The sequence below is a fragment of the Notamacropus eugenii genome, chromosome 6, assembly GCF_028372415.1.
Source record: "Notamacropus eugenii isolate mMacEug1 chromosome 6, mMacEug1.pri_v2, whole genome shotgun sequence".
Taxonomy (NCBI): domain Eukaryota; kingdom Metazoa; phylum Chordata; class Mammalia; order Diprotodontia; family Macropodidae; genus Notamacropus; species Notamacropus eugenii.
Window position 1 is genome coordinate 149,252,207 of NC_092877.1, and position 23,023 is coordinate 149,275,229.

Here is a 23,023-nt window from a genome sequence, read left to right on the forward strand (position 1 = left end):
AACTTTTTTTTTCTCGCTTTGTTTTTTGGTTTTTTTTGGTTGGGGGGGGATATAGACCTAAGTAAGTTGTATAGTTGAATCAAAGGGTATGCATAGTTTAGTAACTCTGGGAGCATAGTTCTAAACTGCTTTGCAGAGTAGCTAGATAATTTATAGCTTCACTAACAGTGCACAGTGGACCCCTTTTCCTATAACCCCTTCACCATTTGTCATCTTCCTCTTTATTAATCTTGGCTAGTCTGATGGGTCTGAGGTAGAACCTCAAAGTTATTTTAATTTGAGTTCCTCTAATTATTAATGATTTAGAACATTTTTTCATATAGTTGTGGATAGCTTGGATGCTTTCCTTTGTAAATTGCTTATTCATATCCTTTGGCCATTTATAACTTTTATTGCCCTGGGCCAGTCATTTAATGTCATCGTGCCTAAGTTTCCTCATCTTCTAGTCTTGGCTGAAGAAGAACTTGAGATTAACAGTGTTTCCTGGTCAGGGAACCATATGCTGAGATCAGGGAACCATAAATGTTGAGGTTTGGGGTGCTCGGGACCCAAAAATACCGACACTCTGGGTCCTGCCAAATAAATTCTACTCATGACTTCTTTCAGCCAAAGTAAAACAAAGTTTATTAAAGATTTGCTATATTGTGTTGACTCTTAAGAAACCTGAGCATTTGTGATGCTTGTATTGACAAGTGGGCCAGATACAACCTCACCTAGATACAGGCAGAGCTGGATTGAATCTCAGTCTGGGATTCTGTTTTATAAATCTGAGAAGCCATTGATGATAATCCTAATTTGTTGTTGAGTCGTTTTAGTCATGTCCAGCTCTCTTTTGGGATTTTCTTGGCAAAGATACTGGAGTAGTTTGCCATCCCCTTTTCCAGCTCATTTTGCAGATGAGGAAACTGAGGCAAACAGGGTTAATTGATTTGCCCAGGGTCACAGAGCTAGTGAATGTCTATGACCAGATTAGAATACAGGTCTTCCTGACTTGGCACTGTATTCCCTGAGCCACCTCTCTCGGTATTAATTCTAATACCTAACATTAATATAGCACTTTACAAAACACTTCACACAAACCTTTGTGGTAAGCACTTTAATTTAATTTCATAGGCATTTGTTAGTCAGTTACCGTGTGCCAGATGGCAGGGGGTTCTCCGTAACATAGAGCAGGAGTTAGTTTGAAGTCTAGCATCTGACTCATGCTATTTGTGTGACCTTGGGCAAGCCACCTGTCTTCTTACAACTTTCTGCAGCTCTGTTTATAAGTTGCAAAAAAGTGTCAGCCTCTGTCAGTAGAGGGAATTCCTCATCTGGGAAATTATACTTACGGAGTTCCTTTCTCTATTCTGTATCTCAGGCCTTAGATGCTGGGCATACAAAGATAAAAACCAAACAATCCCCACCCTCAAGAAGCTTACCTTTTAGTAGAGGGAAGCAAGATGTACACAGATGAGTAAGAGATGTTTTGTTCCTCAAAACAAATACAAAGTAAGTTCAGAGGTAGAACACTAAGGACTGGGAGAGTCGGTGTTAACCATAAATAAATAACCATAAATTGTTAGGGATGAGACTTGAACCCAGGTCTTCCTAAGTCCAATGCTGGTGCTCTAGCCACTGAGCCACAGTGCTTCTCACTTGTTATTTAGCAGGGATGAAAGGGAATTCTAGGCTGATATTCATCATCATTCTGTTCTCTTTGGTTACAAGAAGCATGTATGAACTAAGAGGAAACTTTAAGAACCAACTAAGGATGATACTCTTTCTCTCTCTTTCTCTCTCTCTCTCTCCCTCCCTCCCTCTCTCTCTCTCTCTCTCTCTCTCTCTCTCTCTCTCTCTCTCTCTCTCCTCTCTCCCTCTCTCTCCCTCTCGGCTGATTTGTTTATTCTTTGCAATGGAGTCACGATGCTCAGAATCTGGACCTTCCAGTTCAGTGTGGGGATGGGGTCAAACTTTGATAGACAGAATATAATGAGATGCATTTTTGTTGTTGTCATTCCAGGTTTCTGCAAGTGACAAATGTGATGAGACGTCTTGTCCGATGTGACACTTGAATTTCAGCGATGGCACTCCAAGTTTTCACCGAAAATTAAATATGACTTAGGAACATCAAACCTTAGGAAGGTTTATGATGTCATCGGTTGCCAGGGGCAGCAAAATCCAGCAGGCTGTCAGCCTGCAGGGAGTTGACCCAGAAACATGCATGATAGTATTTAAAAATCACTGGGCACAGGTAATAATATATTTAAGGAAAAACTGTATATTCTTGCTGGCTGAGATAGATATAAGGTTCTGCTTCATAGGAACCAGCTCCCTCTCATACTTGTCTATCAGAGATCTGGGCTGGGCTTACAAACAAATGGAGCCGTTCTCTTCAGGGTTGGCACAGAATTGATTTCTTTCTTTCTGCCTCAGAATGGTCTCTGGGTCAATCAGAAAGAATACCAAAAATAGTGCAGTCTACTTTTACATGGTACTGATGGTTGGCAAAACATTTTACATACATCCTCATTGGAGAGTTGTGTGTGTGTGTTTGTCCTTCATTGCCAAAGAAGACCATGCCATCAGAGAAATAATGGCATGACTTGCACTTGACTGTTTTGAGTGAGGGAGGGCTGTGCAGGTCACCAGCCTCACTTCTCCTCCAGAGCCACCTGAATCCAGTGACCAGATATTCATCAGGATGACTGGAGATGACCCAGGATGGGGCAAATTGGGGTGAAGTGACTTGCCCAAGTTCACACAGTAGTGAGTGTCAAGTGTCTGAGGTGAGATTTGAACTCAGGTCCTCCTGACTCCTGCACTGGTGCTCTATCCACTGCACCACCTAGCTGCCCTATTGGATAGTTACACCAACTATGAAATAATGCAACTATTATTAACACTGGGCAGCTAGGTGATACAATGAATTGAGTGCCAGGCTTGGAGTCAGAAAGACTTGAATTTAAATCCATCTTCAGAGAGCTGTGTGACCCTGGGCAACTCATGTAGCCCTGTTTGCCTCAGTTTCCCCATTTGTAAAATGAACTGAAGAAGGAAATGGCAAACCGCTCCAGTATCTTTGCCAAGGAAACCCCTAATAGGGTCATGAAGACTGAACAACAACAAATTATCATCCCTAATTTGTGGAGAAGGGCAGCAGAGTTGCTGACTTGGGAGTCAGGAAGACCTGAAGCCATCACATAATGTCTCTGTGACCCTTAATAAGTCACAGTGGCTTAGGTGGCTTTCTAAGACTATGTAGAATGTAAAGCCGGGTAGCATTTTTGTTTTTGTGAAATCTATGTAACAATAAAATCACAGTTCCAGTTTAAAAAAAATTACCGATTGAAAAGTGAGGCTCAGAGAAGGGACCAGAGCTAATGAGCATTGCTGGTGCAATCTGAACCCGGGTCTTTCTGATTCCAAGTCTAGTCCTTAGGGGGCTGCACATTGCTCAGATCACAACAAGGATACTTAGGTGGTTTCAGCTCAATTCAGCAAATATTTATTGAAGCTCTGTTATGTGCAGGGCAGTATGCTAGGCATGCACAGATCAAAAATCAGTCTCTTTTCTCAAGGCTCTAAAGCACTTTACATGTCATCTCATTTGATCTTCTCAACCATCCTGGGAGAAAGATCTTATTCTTATTCCCATTTTACAGATGAGGAAACTGAAGCTGAGACTTAAGTGATATCCTCAGGGTCACAGAGCTTGTAAATGTCTCAGTCAGGATTTGAATTTAGCTCATCCTGACTTCAAGTCGAGCATTCAATTCTTGTTTCACCCCACTGCCTTACATAACACATACACAAAATTGTAATACAAGATAATATGGGCAAAGGAAAGTACCGAACAAAATATTATAGGAAATTTTGTAGAGGAAAAAGAGGAAGCTGGAGGAGATCAGGGGAGGCTTCATAGAGGCAGTTGAGATGAGCCTTGAAAAAAGATGAAGATTGTAAAATAATTCTTGAGTAAAATATTGGCTCTTGTGAACAGAAGAAATGAGTTAGCTTATATATGACTTCCCACCTTTTCATAGACATCAGATACTTCCATTTCTTTTTTTTTCTTCTTTCCTACCCCAAACTCAAGGAGGCACCTAGGAAGGATTGTATTTGTCCTTTGTTTTCGAAGAGGACCATGATATCAGGGAGGTGATGACAACACTTGAAAGTAACTTTGATTTGAGTGAGGGAGGCTGGTGCAAAGTTACCAGCTTCACTTTCTTCTCTAGAGTCTTTTGGGTCCAGTGGCCAGATATTCATCAGGTTGACTGGAGATGGCCCAGCATGCCATGGGAGATCGTGGCCATTTTAGGCTAAGGCTTTTTCAGGCTCTCACTTTAAAATCTTCCTTGGAGAAGTAGGGACGTTATGGGAACCGAGGCAGCACAAGGCATAGAATGCTGGACCTGGAGTTAGGAGACCTCAGTTCAAATCTGACTCAGACACTTATTAGCTGTGTGACCCTGGGCAAGTTGTTTAAGCTGTATTTGTCTTAATCCACTGGAGAAAGAAATGTCTAACCACTCCAGTATCTTTGCCAAGAAAACCCCATGGGCAGTATGATCCAAGGGCTCACAAAGAGTCAGACATGGCTGAACAGCAGTCCCAATCTCATCCTAAGTCTTGAACCACAGGTCTCAGTGTGTGCGATTAGATTTAAGTGATTTAGGTATAAGTTATCTTAAGTCTATGCATGTAATGTCTACACTACAAAGACAGAGATGGATGATTTTTTTTTTTTGTCATCTTAGCTGTTTGGGATGATCTGAAAATCTTACCAGCTCTGTTTGTATGAATAATTAAGGGTGGAGCATTCAGAAAATTTACCAGCTCACCTTTTCCACAGAGAGCACACAGGGAATAAAACAAATAAAATTGTCTTTCTTTACTACTTGTCCAGCATGACTCTCCCCAGTTGAGTTGGTAAGTGGCTATTTATGAGACAGGTTTTTAATGACTGCCTAGTTACCTTCCTGTGTCCCGGAAACAGCATGTGGGGGGAAAGAAAGCACCGAGCCTGCAAATCACTGCAATTACAGGGAACACAATTTAGATTAAAAAAATGAGCAGAATCCATCCTGTTTCTGAGCATTTTCTACACTCTGGCTCCTTGCCGGTATCTGGAGAAAGACGACCAGTATTTCTTGTACGCTTGCAGTTCTGCCTGGCTCTTTACTGTCAAATTCTAACTGCTTTGCTCAGGAAATTGAGGGCAGATCTATTTCAGCAAAGGCAAATGGAGAACTGAGGTAGTTTTTAAACAAATTTTCAAAAGAAAATCCCCCAAAGAACTCAATCTTAGGTGTAATTACTTGGGTATCCTAAGGTGAAAATATCATTTTTCCCTCCTGCTTCCTTTTCTTTCCTCATGAAGGCTGGCTTTGACATTCATTTCTTGCTCTGTACTTCCTGTATGTATATCTGTCTCTCATTTAATCCTTTTTCCTTTTTAGCAACCTGCTGATAGGATTTTTCTTTCCAGAATGGAAGGAAATGATCTTGTAGTTTCTCTTCATTCCACTTCTTTTCTATAAAATATTAAGTCTACTCTGGATTAAATTGTGTAGATAATCAACCCTATGGCTAGCCTAGGACAAATTAGGAGACATAGGCCTGCTTTCTCTAAAGCAGAGGAACCTATTGGGTTGCTTATCTCCTCCCATTTTCCTGATGTATTCAAATTTTCAGCTTTACCCCAGAAAAAGCGAACAAACAAACACACCGTGATTATGAATGTAAATAAAAAAAAATAATGTAATGCTCTTTTCAACATGTAATAGAAATGATTTTAGGATTATCTGTCATTGTGGATTATCTTACGTCTTTGGTCCTGCCATTAATGCATTTAGTCAAGAGTCATTAGTCAGCCATACCAGTTAGAGCTCTCAGCAAATGACCTCAGCTTTGAAATGAAAACACATAGAATTACAAAGGCAATAAATTATTATCAAATAAACATGAAATTTTTTCCCACTCAAATTCACTAATCCCCTGAAATTTCTCCATGGACCTCTTAAGGTTTCAGGGTAAGAACTACTCATTTATAAGGGATAAGTTGTGTATTCCTTTAGCAAATATTTACTGAGTGGAAACATTACGGGGAATGGAATAGTGTAGGAAAAGAAGCACTGTTTATGCAATCAGAGGACCTGAATTCAAAATCTAACTCTGACACTGATTAGCCATGTCATTCTGGAGAAGTCATTTTAACTCCCTGGGTCTCAGTTTACTCATCTATTAAATGGTGGAGTTGGACTGGATGGTCTCTGAGTTCCCTTCCTTTCCACATTTAGATTTATTATAACTTAGTGACGACAGTATGCATATTGTTATGATAGGCTGTAAGATATATATATATGTATGTAGGATGTTCAGCCCTTGCTCTCAAGGAAGTTTAAACCTAACTGTAAATAAACACACGATAAATGCTTGTTGATTGGCTGACCAGCACACAATAGCCAAACATATACATTCAGCAGCTATGCAGAGCAGTTAATGTAGGGTGTACTACACGGTCATGATTGCTGACTGAGTGCTATATATAGGTAGAGGGTTTCAGAGCAGAGAGGACAGAGATTGTGTGTTCCAGCGGTCAGAAGTCTTCCTGAAGGAAGGGACACTTAGGTCGAAGTTTGCAGGATGTATATAAGGTTTGGCTAGATGGAGAGCGAAGGGCAGATAGATATTCTGGGCAGGGGTCCTGATGTTAGCAAGGTTGGGATTAGAATTTTCTGCACCATAGCCTTTTTTTTGGCTGGAGGTGGGGGGGGGGGTGTCTGGCAGAGGTGGGGAAGGTTCTGAGAGTTGAGGGAAAAGGAGAGGATTAAGACTAACCAAAGTGAATGGTGTATGTACTGAGGGTCTGTAACATAGTGATTTGTCTGTAATCCATACTCATGGAACAAAGAGCAATTGCCAAGGAGTTAGAAATGAACCAAAGCCTCTCAAGAGCACCTTCCTTCCTTCCTTCCTTCCTTCCTTCCTTCCTTCCTTCCTTCCTTCCTTCCTTCCTTCCTCCTCTTCCTTCCTTCCTTCCTTCCTTCCTTCCTTCCTTCCTTCCTTCCTTCCTTCCTTCCTTCCTTCCCTCCTTCCTTCCCTCCTTCCTTCCTTCCCTCCTTCCTTCCTTCCTTCCTCTCTCCCTTCCTTCCTCCTTCCTTTCCTCTCTCCCTCCCTCATTCCCTCTCCCCTTCCATTCTTCTTTCTTCCCTCCCTCCCTTTCTCCCTTCTCTCTCTTCGCCTCCTCCTTATTTCCTCCTTTCCTCCCTCCATCCTTTCTTTCTCTTCCTCCTTTTCTTCCTTTTCCCTCCCTCCCTCCCTTCCTTTCTTCCTCTCTCCTTCTCTCTCTTCTTTTCTCTTTTCCTCCCCTTCCTCCTTCCTTTTCTCCCTTCCTTCCTTGCCTTCTCCCTTCTTCCCTTCCTTACTCCTTTCTTTTTTCTTTTCCTTCCTCTCTTCATCCTTCCTTCTGTTCCTTCTTCATTTCCATTCTCTCCTTTTCTTCCTGTGCCCCTCCCTCACTTAAGGGCATTGTTGATATACTGGTGGGACTGGTAGCAGAAATGTATTAGGCAGCAATGTCTGTTTCCAGAACTATCATGTATTAGTTCCACTGTACAGTTTCTGAATCTTAAAATATTTAGATGTGATCAGGTCACTTAATTTCTTCGAGCCTCAGTTTTCTTATCTATAAATAAGGGATAAGAATAGCACTTGTCTCACATGGCTGTTTGAAGACCAAATGAGAAAATGAATGTATGTTGCTTCAGTGTATGATATAAATGTCAGCTAGCATTGTAGATGGAAGTTCGAAAGTATCAAATGTAGGGCTTGGTGCAGGGATGAATTTTAGAACAATTTAGAGCTATCCAAAGGTGGAATGAGCCTGAATCATCAGGTAGTAGATTCCTTCTCTCTTCGAGAAGAAGCTGGAGGACCACTGTCGGCGTATATCACATTGGGAATTCTTTTCTGAGTATGTGTTGGATTAGCCAGTAGCTGAAATATCTTTCAACTTTGAAATTCTGTAATGACGATGATTAATAGTAATTAAGTAATCGTAAAGATAAAAAATTTGTGTGCAGCCATGTCTACAGCCTACATTTATTGCTCTTTTCAGTGAGATTTAATTTCAGATGTTCAAATGGATTTATATATTTGTCAGGTCCTTTGGGGTTATAATAAACAAACAATGATACATTTGATCCTTGCTGCTGGAAATATTCCTAACTCAGAGCTTGAGTAGCTAGCTGTCTTTTGGTTGTCGTTTGTTTCAATTCAATTCAGCGCACTTTTCTTTCTTTTTTTAAAATATCTTTCAGTTTTTAGAACATTATTTGACATTTATTTCTTTTTAACATTTGAGTTCTAAATTTTCCCTGCCTTTAGCCCCTCCACCCATTGAGAAAACAAGCAACATGATGCTCATTATGCACAGGATGTCATGAAAAAAATATTTATGTATTAGTCATGTTGCAAAAAAATAATAATAAGTGAAGAGAGTGTGCCACACTTTGCTCTCAGAGCTGGTCAGTTCTCTTTGGAGGTGGGTCGCATTTTTCACTATGAGTCCTTTGGAACACTCTTGCATCGTTACATTGATCCCAGAAGCCAAGTCTTCCATAGTTGCTGTTAGAGTGTACCGTAGTCTTCTGATTCTGCTCTCTTCATTTTGCAGTATATAAGTATATAAGACTTCCCAGGTTTTTCTGAAAGCATCCTGCTTACCATTTCCTATAGCAAAATAGTATTCCATCCCAATCAAGCTGTGTGACCTTGGGCAAGTCACTTAACCCCAACTGCCTCATGCTGGGTCATCTCCAGTCATCCTGATGAATATCTCGTCACTGGATTCAGGTGGCTCAGGAGGAGAAGTGAGGCTGGTGACCTGCACAGCCCTCCCTCACTCAAAACAAAGTCCAGTGCAAGTCGTGTCATCATTTCTCTGATGGCATGGTCTTCTTCGGCAACAAAGGATGAACACACAGTTGATGAGCATCCCCTCAATTTCCAGTTCTTCACCACCACAGAATATAAGCAATTTTTTACATATAGGTCCTTTTCTGTTTTCTTTTATCTCTTTGAGATACAGGCCTAGTAGTGGTGTTGCTTGGTCAAAGAGTATGGGCAGCTTTATAGCCCTTTGGGTGTAGTTCCAAATAGTTCTACAGAATGAAGAGTTGGACCAGTTCACAACTCAACCAGCAGTGCATTAGTGAACCTATTTTTCCATATCCCCTCCAGCATTTATCATTTTCCTTTCACATTAACCAATCTGATAGGTGTGTGCATTTCTCTAATAAATAGCAACTTAGAGCATTTTAAAAATGTGACTGTTGATAGCTTTGATTTCTAATTCTGAAAAGTGCTTGTTCATATCCTTTGACCATTTTTCAGTTGGAGGATATGAGCTATCTTCTTTAATCTTCTTACTTACTTTAGCAAACTTAAGCTCTATTTCTGAAGCCACCATAACAATTTTATGGGCGTGGATTAGAGCAGGAAATTAGTTCTAGGCCCAAATGGTACCAGAATTGTAGAAGACTCCAAGGCTATAATGGCAAAGAAGGAAAAGACAAACACACTTCTCAGTTGCTATGGGACCGCCTAGAAAATTGTTAAATTTCTTTACATAGTACTGAGAGGCAATAGCTGTTCTGGCTAGAGGGCTGACCACGGAGTCAGGAAGACCACCTTTAGTCTTTCTCTGACAGATAGGAGCTTAGAGGTAGAGCTGGAGACTGACTAGCTGTCTGACCAAGGGCCAGTCTTTTTACTCTCTCAGCAGCAAAGAGACTCTAAATTACAGAAGAATTAGAAGTCCATAGCACTGAAGGGGAGTTTCTGTAGTAGGAATTTCCCACACCAAAAAAAATCAGAGGTCCAGATAAAAATAGAAAAACAGAAGCTCTAGGATTGTAGGACAGCCTTTAACTTTTATTCCCCCTTAGTCTAAGGCTTTCTGTTCATCGGAATTCCTTCTTTTCTTGTGGGTTTGTCCTAAAGCAGTTAAGAAATGTGGATTCACCCATTGGACTAGGCCATTGTTTCTTTCGTTGTTTATTTAAAATCAAGTGAACAGTTATCCCTTTATAGAGGTTTCTATCTGTTTGGCATCAGAGAGTCAGTTTTACTTCCTAAGTTTCACTCTTGCTCATGTAAGCTTAGAATATTAAGGAGTTTTAAAATTTGTTAAATTGCTTCCCCCTTGTCATGGAGGAAAGAAAGCTTTATTTTATTTTGCCATGGCTGTACTACTTGTCAGTGTTTCAATTTCTTTTCTCTGTATAGGGATGCTGACCTGGAACCTGAGTAACAAGCCCTTGTGGTGCCATAGGAAAAACTCTGGACTTGGGGTCAGAGGGTCTGGGTTCTCCTTGACTTTTCTACTTTACATTCAGTGTAATCATGGGTAGTTTTTCCCTATCTTGGGGCACACTTTTCCTCATGTAGAATTACAAAGTGGACCAGATCAGGGGTTCTTAACCTAGAGTTCATGAATTTTTTTCCCCTTCATATTTTTATAACTTTCAATATAATTGGTTTCCTTTGTAATCCTATGGATATATGTGCTAATATACAATATATAAGTATAATACAATATGTTATTTGTTATTGCATTTTATAATAATATATCATTATAACTATATAAATAATATCAAACATATAGTTGTAATGATGATATATTGTATATTAAATATATATGAAGTATATTTATTACTTTAAATATAATATGTAACATATAAGTATGCTAAAACATATGAATAAGTATGCTTATATATACACGTATGTATCTATCATCTCCCCCAGTAGATTGCAAACTCCTTGAAGACAGGGACTATTTCTTTTTTGTCTTTGTATTTCCTGTTCCTGGCACTGTGTGAACATTTAATAAAGACTTATTGATGGACGGACAGACAGATGGATGGATTGAATGAGAATGCTTTTAAATCAGAGATGTTTAACCTGAAGTTCATGGCTAAATTTCATTGGGGGAGGTCTTTGAACTTGGATGGAGAAAAAAATGTGGCATCTTTATTTTCATTAATCTTTAACTGAAATTTAGCTTTTCTTTTAATTAGGAATGTAAGCAATAAAACTGTTGTTCTGAGAAGGGGGTCCATAGGATCCACCAGACTGCCAAAAGGACCTATGTCAAAGAAATAAAAGGCTAAGAACCCTTTCTCTAAATGAATAAAACTTTTTTTCCCTATTTGTAAATTCCTGTTTGTAAATACCCCAAGTTGGTGTTTAAAAAAACTTTTTAAAAAAGTTTTTACTAGTGACACTCACACAGGTGTTTTCCTTCTAACAACATTGTGAAGTTGGTAGTTTTAAAAATATGGTTATTCCCATTGTACAAATAAGGAAAATGAAACTTAGGGATCTTGGTGACTTGCCTAGGGGCACATAGCTGATGAGTGTCAGAACTGGACCTCAAGCTTTGGTCTTAGGACTTTGAGGCTGCTACAGCTAGTTCAGTCTAAAAAACATTGATCCAGTATCTTCTGGGCATACCGTATAGCACTGGGCTCTGGAGATAGGGAAATTAAAGAAGAATAGTCCCTGGCCCAAGCAGCTTCTAGTCCTCTTGTGGGATACAACATGTAAGAACTCAGTACGTACCTAATTAGTTGAAGAGAATCTTAATAAGTAGGGGAATCAGGAAAGGGACAACTTGGGCAGAGGTTCTTAATCTTTTTTTTTTTTTTTTATGTGATGGACTTTCTTGGCAATCTGGTGAAACCTATGAACCGCTCAGAATTATATTATTAAATGTTTGAAGGAAATGCAAAATTTTGGTTAGAAGTTAGTGAAAAATCAAGATTTAGGGACAGCTCAATGACGCAGTGAATAGAACACCAGCCCAGGAGTCAGGAAGAGCTGAGTTCAAATTTAGTCTCAGACACTTGAAACTTACTAGCTGTGTGTGGCCCTGGGCAAGTCACTTAACCCAGATTTCTTTGCTGAAAATAAAAAGAGAAAAATTTATTTTTTTTCCTTATTCAGATTTATATAACTCCTGAAATCTGTCCATCCATAGACCTTGTGGGGGTCCATGGACCACAGGTTAGAAACCTCTGCTCTTAGAAGTCTTAGAACCTTGACTGAACCTTGAAAAAATTTTTATTAGTAGTTTTTGTTTCTACATCACCTAGATTTCCCCTGCTATTTCTTCTTTCCCCCCACCCAGATAGCTAGCTCTTAAAACAAATAATTATTTTTTAAAAAAGAATAAAAGGAAGAAGGGAAAAAAATCAGCTAAACCTATCAATACCTTGAAAAAAAAACTAATGTAGAATGAAATGTTTCATATCCATAGATACCCTATCTCTGCAAAGGAGTGGCTTACAGTGGTTTCTTATACCTGTTCTTTAGAGCCAAACATGTTCTTTATAATTTTGCAACATTTTTCTTTGGTTTTTAGTTATTGTTCTTCTCATAATACTGTTGTTGTCATTGTATGTATTATTTTCTTGGTGCTGTTTCCATCACTTTGCATCCGTATGTAAGTCTTTCCATACTTCTCTGTTCATCAGTTTCCTCATTTTACCCAGTCCAATAATACTCCATTCCATTTGTTTGCTTAGTCATTCCCCAGTCATAGGCATCAATTTTGTTTCCAGCTATCACAAAAAGTGCTATTATAAAGTATTTTGGTGTATTTTGTGACTTATTTTTAGTCAATGACCTCTTTGGGGTATATGCCTCATTGTGGAGCCTTTAAAGAAAAGGGTATGGAGAATTTATCCACTTTATTTGCATAATTCCAAATTGCTTTCCAGAATGGTTATATTAATTCTCAGCTAGAATTGAAGAGGGGAGTGCCATCCAGCAGTGGGGCACAGCCTGGGCAAAGGCAAGGAAGTGGTATATATTTAGGGAACAGAAATTAGGTCTTTTTGGTGTGAAAGGGAGCTGTGAAATAAACCTGTTAGCTGGAATCTAGGTTGTAAAGCCTCTTAGGTTTCAAACTAGGGAATTAGTTTTGACAGAAAGGAGCAACAGGCTCTTATTCTTATCACGGTGCCCAGTGCTTAATAGATGTTTATTGACATGGTTAGACCTGGGCTTTGGGGAGATTATTTTGGCAGTTTTGGAGAGGATGAATCACAGACTGGAAGCCAAAAATCTAAACAGAAAGTTGTTGCAGGAGTCTGGGTGAGAGATGGACTAGGTGAGCCATGTGAGTAAGAAATCTGGCTGGTACCACAGTGCACAGCTTGGAGTCAGGAAGATTTGAGGTCATATGCTAGTTATGTGTCCCCAAGCAAGTCATTCAATCTATCTGCCTTAGTTTCCTCAACTGTAAAATGGGGATAATAACAACATCTACCTGCCAGGGACGGTGTGAGGATCAAATGAGATAACATCTGTAAATACTGGCATGTTGGACCTGCATGTTGTAGGCACTCTGTAAATGCTTTGATTCCTTTCCTGGTCATGAGTTTAGAGAGCACAGAGAAGGGAAGAGATGTGAGAAATGCTGGGGAGGTAGAGAAGGTTTAACAAGTGATTAGAGGGAAAAGTCAAGTTGGACCCTGAAATTTCAAACTAGGGTTGCTGGAAGATGGTGGTGCCCTAGTGGAAAATGCTATATTTGGAGGACTGGATTTAGGAGAAAGAATTATGATTTTCATTTTTGACACACTCAGTTTGAGATGTCTACAGAACATCTACTTGGAGATAGCCAACTATAGATATCAGAAATGCAGTTGGTGATTTGGAACTAGCGCTCAGGTGAAAGACTAGAGCTCTCTAATAAATCTGGGTATCATCTGAATAGAGAGAATCGCTGAACCCATGGTTGCTGGTGAGAGGCATCTTGCTACATTGAAAAGAGCATTGGTTTTGGAATCTGAGGTCTTGGATTTGAATCCTAAAACTTCCATTTGTTTTTGGAGTGACGTTGGGCAAATCAGTTAGCCTTTATGGACTTCTTTCCTAATCTTGGATGACTAGACTCTCTGGCAGCTAGGTGGCTCAGTGGATAGAGCACTAGCCTGAAGTCATGAAGACTCATCTTCATGAGTTCAAATCTGGTCTCATTCATTCACTAGACATAGATAATTCACAATGATAGATAATCCTATCTATCACTATTGCGAGTCACTTCATCCTGTTTGCCTCAGTTTCCTTATCTGTAAAATGAACTAGAGAAGGAAATGACAAACCTCTAGTATCTTTGCCAAGAAAGCCCCAAATAGGGTCACAAAGAGACAGACATGACTGAAATGACTGAACAACAATGAGAACTAGATGGGTTTTAAGGTCCTTTCCAGCTCTAAGTCCTATGAAATGACTAGGAAAAATAGAGAAGAAGGCCCCAGATGGAACTTGGACCCTTTCTATGGACTGAGGCTAGAACATAGACAATGGTGCAGCCAGGACGACCCAAAGATTAGACAAACTGGAGAACCAACATGGTGTTGGCATGAAAACCATGGTGGAAGGAATGTTGGGATGTAAGGGAGAGTCAGCTGTATCCAATGCTGCAGAGAAAGTGAAAAGGATAAGGACTGAGAAAAGCCACTGTCATTAGCAATGTAGAGATAAAGCTGGTAACTTAGCAGGCAGCTAGGTGATGCATTGAATATAGTGCTGGGATTCCAGTTGAAAAGACCCGAGTTTGAATCCTTTTTTAGCCTGTTTCCTCTAACATGAGAAGAAATTTGGTACTAATAGTACCTAGTTCAGTAACACTTTGAAACCTTGAGATACTCTATAAATGTTATTATTGCTATTAATAATAATAGTTACCATAAATAGAGCTTTCTATGTGCCAGGCACATCCCAAACCCTTTAAGATGATAATTTCATTGGATTCTTGTGATAATCCTAGGAAGCAGATATTATTATTCCTGTTTTACAGACTGAGGTAAACAGAGGTGAAGTAACTTGGCAAGGGTCACACAGCTAGCATGTGTCTGAGGCCAGGTTCCTGGCTCCTGGCCCCGCGCTCGGTTGGCTGCACCACCTCGCTGGCCCGCCTCTCATAGTACCAAGTTCTCTTCTCACTGCTCCCTGTCGGAATGATCTGATCTTTTAGTAGATTGCTTTTCTGTTCTCCTTCATTATTCCGCTGACTTTCTTGTCCTTCTCTTTGAAGGGTTGATAGGTGAGGTGAGGTGATAATTGAGGGGCAGCCCCGTTACTCTAGGTCAACACCTCCTGGGGCCTGCTCTTCTCACTCTGCATTCTCCTGTCTTCCTTTCTGGGCTTTGATGCTTATAAATCTGCCTGTTATGATAACCTGGAGGAATTGAAGCAGGGAGGAAAAAATCAGAATGTGAGTGTACTTCTTGCCCTTTTACCTCTAATTAGTTTTAATTAGTCTTTGGTAGCTCAAAGAAAAAGCTAGTTATTGAACACTAGCACTGTTTTTGATCAAGGAGTTATCCAAATTTGATTTATTCAATTCAGAACCAAAAGAAACCTTGGAGATTATCTAGTCTGACACCCTCCCCCCACCATTTTTTTTTTGTTTTGTTTTGGCAAGGCAGTTGGGGTAAGTGACTTGTCCAGGGTCCTACAACTAGTAAGTGTCAAGTGTCTGAGGCTGGATTTGAACTCAAGTCCTCCTGACTCTAAGGCCAGTGCTTTATCCATTGCACCATCTAGCTGCCTCCCCCTTGCCCCCTCCATTTTATAAATGAGGAAACTGAGGTCCACATGACTTCAAGTCTTCTGAAAGGAGATTATGTCGCTTGTTCACAGTAACAAAGGGAAGTAGCCAAGAGAGGACTCAAACTCAGGTCCTCTGACTCCAGATCTGGGACTGTTTCCATTACAGGCATACCTCATTTTAATGTGCTTCTCTTTACTGCATTTCGCAGATATTCCTTTTTTTCCCCCCACAAATTGTACGTTTGTGGCAACCCTGCAATGAGTAAGTCTGTTGGCGCCATTTTTCTAACAGTGTGTGCTCACATTATGTCTCTGGGTCACCTTTCATCAGGTCTCACAGTATTTCAAACTTCTCCGTTATTATCATGTCTGTTAAGGTAATCTCTGAACAGCGATCTTTGGCGTTACTTTTGTGATTGTTTTGTGGTACCGTGATTGATACACTGACTACTCTGCATTCTGACTACTCCATCACTGGCCCTTTCCCCATCTCTCCCTCTCTTTGGGCCTCTCCATTCCCCGAGACACCACGCTGAAGAACATTACATAAACTTAGTTGACAAAACAGTCGCAGGATTTGAGAGTATTGACTCCCAATTTTGAAAGAAGTTCTACTATGGATAAAATACTATCAAACAGCATTGCATTGTAGAGAGAAATCTTTTGTGGAAGGAAGAATCAATTGATATGAAGCAATCTTCATTGTCTTATTTTAAGAAATGACCACAGCCACCCCAACGTTCAGCAACCACTGCCCTGATCAGTGAGCTGCCATCAGCGTCAAGACAAGACCCCTCCGCCAGCAAAACTGTTATAACTAAATGAAGGCTGAGATTTTTTTAGCAATAAAGTATTTTTAATTAAAGTATGTACGTTGCATTTAACGTAATACTAGTATGATCGTATTGTAATACCATTGCACACTTAATAGACTGCAGTATAGTGTAAACATAACTTTTATATGCATTAGGAAACCAAAAAATTTGTGCAACTCACTTTATTTCAACATTCACTTTGTTATGGTGCTCTGGAACTGAACCTATGATATCTCTGAGGTATGCCTATGTATTTCTTTGTTTAGGAATGGCTTGTGTAGAAGAAGTAGGTAGTTTAGATCTCCTGTCTCTAACTCCTTTAACAAAAAAAAGAAGTAACTCAGATTTCTTTACAAAATAAAAACCATCTTTGCAACATCAGGAGAGAAGATTCTCTGAAGGGCACAAGTTGTTATTCTTAGAACAGCCGAGGCTTGTTGCTGATGTGAACAACGTTCTTTGTGTAGCTGTGAGATATCTTTTCCCCCGATGCTTTTACATGAATTTATTATTAATCATAACAACATCCACATAACTTTGAAAAATAGTAATATGTGTGTGGGTGAGAAGGTCTGTCTGTCTACAGAAGGTAGGTTTGCTTCTTTTTAGATTTATGTATCGATTGCCATATGCCTCACAGTGACTCTGCGGTTCACTCAGGGGCCTGCATTTGAGAACTCCTGATCTTCTACAGTCTTTGCTGTTTTCTCCTATGAGCTATGTCTTTCAGTTTCCTCTCTGAGTGTCTTCCATGTGCCAGGTCCTGTGTTTAATGCTAGAAATATATGGTTAAAAATAAAAGATTCTTTTCCTTCAAATAGCTTATGTTCTGTTGAGAGAGACAACATGTACAAAAATATGTTCCTAATTTTGAGGGTGAGGCTCTTAAAGTAGAGAGATCAGAAAGGGCCTTCTGTAGGAAGCCAGGCTTGAGCTGACCTTTCTAGAAACAAGGGGTTTTAAGTGGCAGACATAAGGAGAAGGAGTACATTCCAGGGATGAGGGTAGGGTTGAGGAGAGAGAAAGAAGCAAACAGCCTCTGCAAAGTGGTAGGGCTGGAAAATTGTGTATCACATAAGGAACAGAAAAAAGGCTACTTAGAATGAACCATAGAGTATATGAAGGGGAATAATATATGATAAAGCTGGAAAGGTAGTTTGGAGCAAAGTTGTAAAAGACTTTAAATGTCAAACAGAGGATTTTGTATTTGATCCTAGAGGTAATAACAGACCCCTGGAGTTTATTGATCAGGAGAGTGCCATGGTTAGATGGATATTTTAGGAATATATTTGGGCAGTTGCATCATTCTCAAATTAGTTGGTCTATCCCAGATCTTTACTTTTTAGGAAAATGTCCAAGCCAGTGATGTCTTCATTCCTATCAAGGCTGTGTTCCTGCCGCTCTGGACATTTTCTTCCATCCCACCAAAGCTTCTTCACCCTGGAAGTGGAATTTCTGGAACTGGAATTTCTCACACTGGAAGTACCCTATGCCCTTGGGTTCTCCTCCTCTGACTGGCTTGATTCTCCCAGAAGTTCCATTTTAAGAACACCCAGACTAGCCATGTCACTATTCCTATTTAGACTGTATTCCAGACTCTCTGGACTTTCTCTACCACAGAGGTGGAGAATTTGTGGCCTCAAAGCCACACATGGCCCTCCAGGTCCTCAAGTGTTACCCTTACACTGACTCCAAACTTCACAGTTCCAAAGGGCTTATGATGAAAAGTGCTTTCCACCCCCAGAGAGAGAACTGATGGGGTCTGATTGCAAATTGAAGCATATTCTTTTCCACTTTTTGTATTTTTTTGTGGGTTTTTTTTCATTTGGCTCTGTGTCTTCTTTTACAACTTGACCGATACAGTAATAGGTGTTGCGTGATTACACATGGGTAGCCTGTATCAAGTTGCTTGATCAAAGGAGTGCTGTGGTTAGATCTATATTTTAGGAATATATTTGGGCAGTTGCGTCCTTCTCGGATTAGCTGGTCCATTTAGGGTTTTAGTCATATGTTTTTACTCATTGGAGAAGATGACAAAGACCAGACCAGATCAGTAATTCTCCAGTGCACGCCCCTGAGTGAACCACAGCGTCACTGTCAGGCATACAAGAATCAACGTGTAAATCTAAAAAGAAGCAGATCTGCCTCCTATAGACAGATTTTCTCACACACACATATTTAACTATTTTTCAAAATTATGTGGATACTATTATGATTAATAATAAAAGCAGGGAGGGGGGAGAAGATATATCTCCTAACTGTGTAAAGAATGTTGTTCACTCCAGTGACAACAAAGTTTTGACAATTGTTTCAGGGATGTGTGAAGTGAAAGAGGGATAGAGAAAATTTGGAACTCAAAATTTGTTTAAAATGAATGTTAAAAATTATCTTTACATGTAACTGGGGAAAACAGAAAATATATAAAAAAAGGAAAATATATAAAAGGAAAAATATATAAAAAAATATATATATGTAATTCATTTGAAGGATGAGATTGGAACCCAGATTGCAAAGAGTTGAGAAATGAGTGTACACAGACAAGCAAATACACAGAAATTTTCATTTGGGGTAGATCACTAATAACTGAGTGTAGTTGGGGTTATGATCAGGAAAAGCCTTTTGCAGGATATGGTACCTTCGTTGAGTCTTGAAGGAAACTAAAGGATTCTCTAAGGTTGGAGTGATGACAGAGCGCCTTCCAGGTGCAGGCAAGAGATGGAAAGTTCTACATAGAGAACAGTGAGTAGGCCACTTTGACTGGGATGTAGAATATGTGAGGGGAGTACTATGAAATAAGTTTAGGAAGTTAGGCTGGGGCCAGATTGTGATGGGGTTTAAATGTGTCTGTTCTAGAGGCAATAGAGAGTTGATGAAGATTCTTGAAGAGGGAAGTGACGTGGTCATTTTTTAGAAAGATTTATTTTGGCAGTTGCACAGAGGATGATGAATGAAGGGAGGAGACAGGAAGCTGAAAGACCAATTTATGGGCTAGTGTAATAGGTGTAATTTGGAAGAAAATTATGTTTTGTTTTGTGTTTTGGAAATAATGAGTTCTGTTTTGGACATGTTGAATTCGAGATGCCTATAAGGCATCTAGTTTGGAATGTCCAATAAACAATTAATTGGTGTTGTGGGACTGGATCTTAGGAATGAGAGGGAATAGGATTGGATACAATGAAGTCATTTGCAGAGAGTGGGTGGGAAAGAGGGGGGCGTTGGCCAGCACCTCTTTCCAAAGTTACCTAAGATTTCTAACTGGCTAAAGCCAAAGCCCATGTTCAAGCCTCATCTTTTTTTTTTTTTTTTTTTTTTTTTACTTTTAAGCATTTTTCCTATCCACTGCCCTTTCTCCAAGCCATCTGAAAAGAAGAAGAGAAATCCTGTTTTTTGAGAAAGGGGTCTGTCACATCCACTCTTGTTTCCATCAGCCTATAGGATAAAGCCAATATGTTTACATGTCATCAACTCTCTCAGTGTCTGTTTGTTGCCATGGTTGACTTGTAGAGCTGACGGCTTTAGAGATGGCAGTGAAGAATTCTCTTGGAGATTTTTTTTTATAAAGAGCATATGATTTAGATCTGGAAGACTTCCCTAAAGATTATCTAGCTCAACCCTGTCATTTTTCAAATGAGGAAACTGAGTCAGAGAGGTGAATTGGTTATCCCAATAGCTCACAGCTAAATCCAGGATTCTCCATTACTGGATCAGAATCTCCTTAGTCTCTAACTCATCCCCAATTTTATGAGTATAACAGTGGCATGATGAGGATGGCAGGGTTTGTTAGAGACTATGGGTTCTCATCTTAGCTCCGTGTATATGATCTTAGCAGACCACCTGTCACCTACTGGTCTTATTTTTAAAAGGAGATAGTTGGATTTGTTGACCTGTAAGATCTCTTCTTGCTCTGACGTTTTATGAGTGAATCTCTTTAGTTCTATATCTAAGTTTAAGTAATGGATTCATTATAAATGATCTAATTATTACAGTACCTTTGGCAGTAAAAAAGTCCAGCTTTGTTCCAGGATCAGGCAAACTTCAGAGGGCCAGAGCTTATGCTGATACTGAAGAGCCGATGCAAAATATGCGTTAAGGCTTTTCTCTTAAGGAGAAGAACCATCTAGTAAAAGTCTAACAGGGGGGAACTCAGTGTGAATGAAATGTCCGTAGGTGAAAGGCACAGTTGGTGAACACTTCACTTAGTGACTTTTCTTTCCTCCCTTGATGCTACTTAGCATGAGCAATTCAGGGGATTTAGTATGTATTGGGTTCAGTAGTGGCTTCAGTGAAATAGCAAATCAAGTATATAAATAATCCCCTGCTGATACTCAGGTATGTGTACGCTTCTATGCATATGTATGCACACATGCTTGTACAAGCAGGGTTACAGATTGCATAGACTCTCATCTGCCAGCAGGGAAGAATGATGAGGGAATTCTCCAATCAGACACTCATCTCCCTAACTGGGAAGAGGGATGAGTAAACTCTTGGTTCCGGGTTCTGTTTACACTCAAGTTAATCAGGAAAGATAATCGTTTGTTGGCTTAAGTGAGTACCTTGTGACCTGAGTATGTTGGTCATTACGTAAAAATGTTGTGAGAACTCCTTACTGAGGTGTTCCTGAAACATAAACATGCTTCTGGAATTCAGGTAGTTATAATTTATGATTGGCACTAATGAGGGCAGTGCACTGAGTTCAAACAAATTAGAGCAATTAATGGAAGTATAAAGGGTACCCTAAGTTAGACGTTTATTCATCATTCTTCCTGATGCGACTGCTGTCTGGCTTTGACGGCAGAGTATGTTTATCCTAAGACTGACTAACCTTCTAGATAGGTTCAAAACATTTAATTGTATACATTACGTTGACTTGAGGTGGTGAAAAACCATTGGCCAAGCTGTAAGGATTGTTTTTTTTAGACCCTTGTTGATTTTCTCATGAAGTGGTGCTAATAGATGTGACTGGTAGTAGGAGGAGTAATTGTAGTAGGAATTGTAGTAATAGTAGTAGTAGTAATGGTGGTGGTAGGGGTGGTAGTAGTAGTGGTATTAGTAGTAAAAATATTACTAGTAGTGGTAGTAATACTGGTAGTAGTAGTAGTTGTAATTTTGATAGCAGCTGGCAGTGTGATATGTGGTACAAATAGACTGTACTTGGCGCTGAGAGAGATCTGGGCTCAGAGCCTACCTAACGATAGAGTCTCAGTTTTCACCATTTTGGGGTGGGTGGTGCTGGGAAGGCTAGGTACGTAAGTATGAGAAATTATTCTTTCAGAGGTTCAGCATTAGCTTAGGGGCTTTGTGTTGCATGGCAGGGTGTGCTGTAAGGTCGAGTTGCATCTCTAAAGTATTATATAGTCATTAGCAGCTCCTCTTTGAACTTTCAGCAGTTTTTTAGGTTTATCCAGCCAAAGGATAGGTATATTAGCACAGGACTAGATTAGGAGGGAAAAAAAATAGCCTGCCCAGTTTCGTAGAGGTCTGTCCTTGGCATCAGGAGGGATCTGCCTCTATTTCATAATAGTTTTGTGACCATGGGCCAGTCATTATTCTTTCCATACCCTAGGCAAGTAAATCTTCAATTATTTTATATTGCATAGGAGTGGCAGATCAGCCATGGAAGGAGTTCCCATACTAGGAGAGGGAGGTGAAACCCCTGTGGAGGCGAAATCACAGGTCTGCCCTCCCTAAAATATAAATAAAAAATTTTGAGGAATAGTGCCAGTTGTTGAGAACTCAGCATTTAATAGCATAGGATATTTTAAAAGAAGATATATCTTGGGAAAATGTAAGTCATGATTAAATAAATAACTAAGATGTTTTACTATGTGAACTACTTTGTGTGTGTGTACATGTATATGTATACACACATACGGTTGTGTGTGTACATGATACAACTGTAAATGCTTATACTTACGTGAAGGGGTATAATTTGAAAAGAATGAAATGATTTTCAGCCTGACTTTTAAAAAAATTCTGACCTGGTGTCATCTATAAACACCTCTCCGTATCTATTTTTCGGGCATAATTTTGGGGTTAAGCTAGTTTATCTTGCATGCTGCTGTTTTGGAAGACCTACGTGAAAGAGGTCCTTTCTCCCTCCTTTGGCAGAACTTTAAAGGTGTCAGTCTAAAGTAAAATTTACCAAAAGAACTGCTGCAATAGGGAATTTTTTTCATTTAATTTTTCCTTGAAGTCTTGAAAGGTCAGAAATTTTTAGAGTGGCATCCATAGGATGGGGAGACACCTCAAAGTCTGAAGATATGGGTTTAAGTATTGCTCCTGACGTAGACTAGTTAGATAACCCTGGGCAGATCACTTAACCTTTGATGCCCAGGGCACATTTTCTAACACTGTAAATTGCAGAACAGGTGGCAATCTCCATTAATAAAGAGAGTTTCCTTACCAGGCATTCTCTATGACAGATGAAATCAAAGTTCATTAATGGAAAACCAAACAAGCATAACATTTTGAGCCAAAAGGAGCCGTAGATTCTGCTCAGTCCAACTTATCATGACAATACTCTTTGGAAGAGAATGGTCATGTGATCTATCTTTTAGTATTGTAGACACTCAGAATGAAGGAAGAATAGGGGAAGC

At 39.7% G+C, this 23,023-nt stretch overlaps 1 protein-coding gene across 10 annotated transcripts in view; it reads left to right on the forward strand.

Moving 5' to 3' along the window:
* FHIP1A (FHF complex subunit HOOK interacting protein 1A) overlaps window positions 1-23,023 on the forward strand; it is a 368,975-nt gene that overhangs the window by 193,313 nt on the left and 152,639 nt on the right. For 8 of the 10 annotated variants that reach the window (XM_072621248.1, XM_072621251.1, XM_072621243.1 and 5 more), the window contains one exon: window positions 2,003-2,233. The exons of the other annotated variants lie outside the window; for them this stretch is intronic. In XM_072621248.1, coding sequence (XP_072477349.1) covers window positions 2,129-2,233 — 105 coding nt within the window. In that variant the 5' untranslated portion in view covers window positions 2,003-2,128. The remainder of the gene's footprint in view (window positions 1-2,002; window positions 2,234-23,023) is intronic. 10 annotated transcript variants of the gene reach the window in all.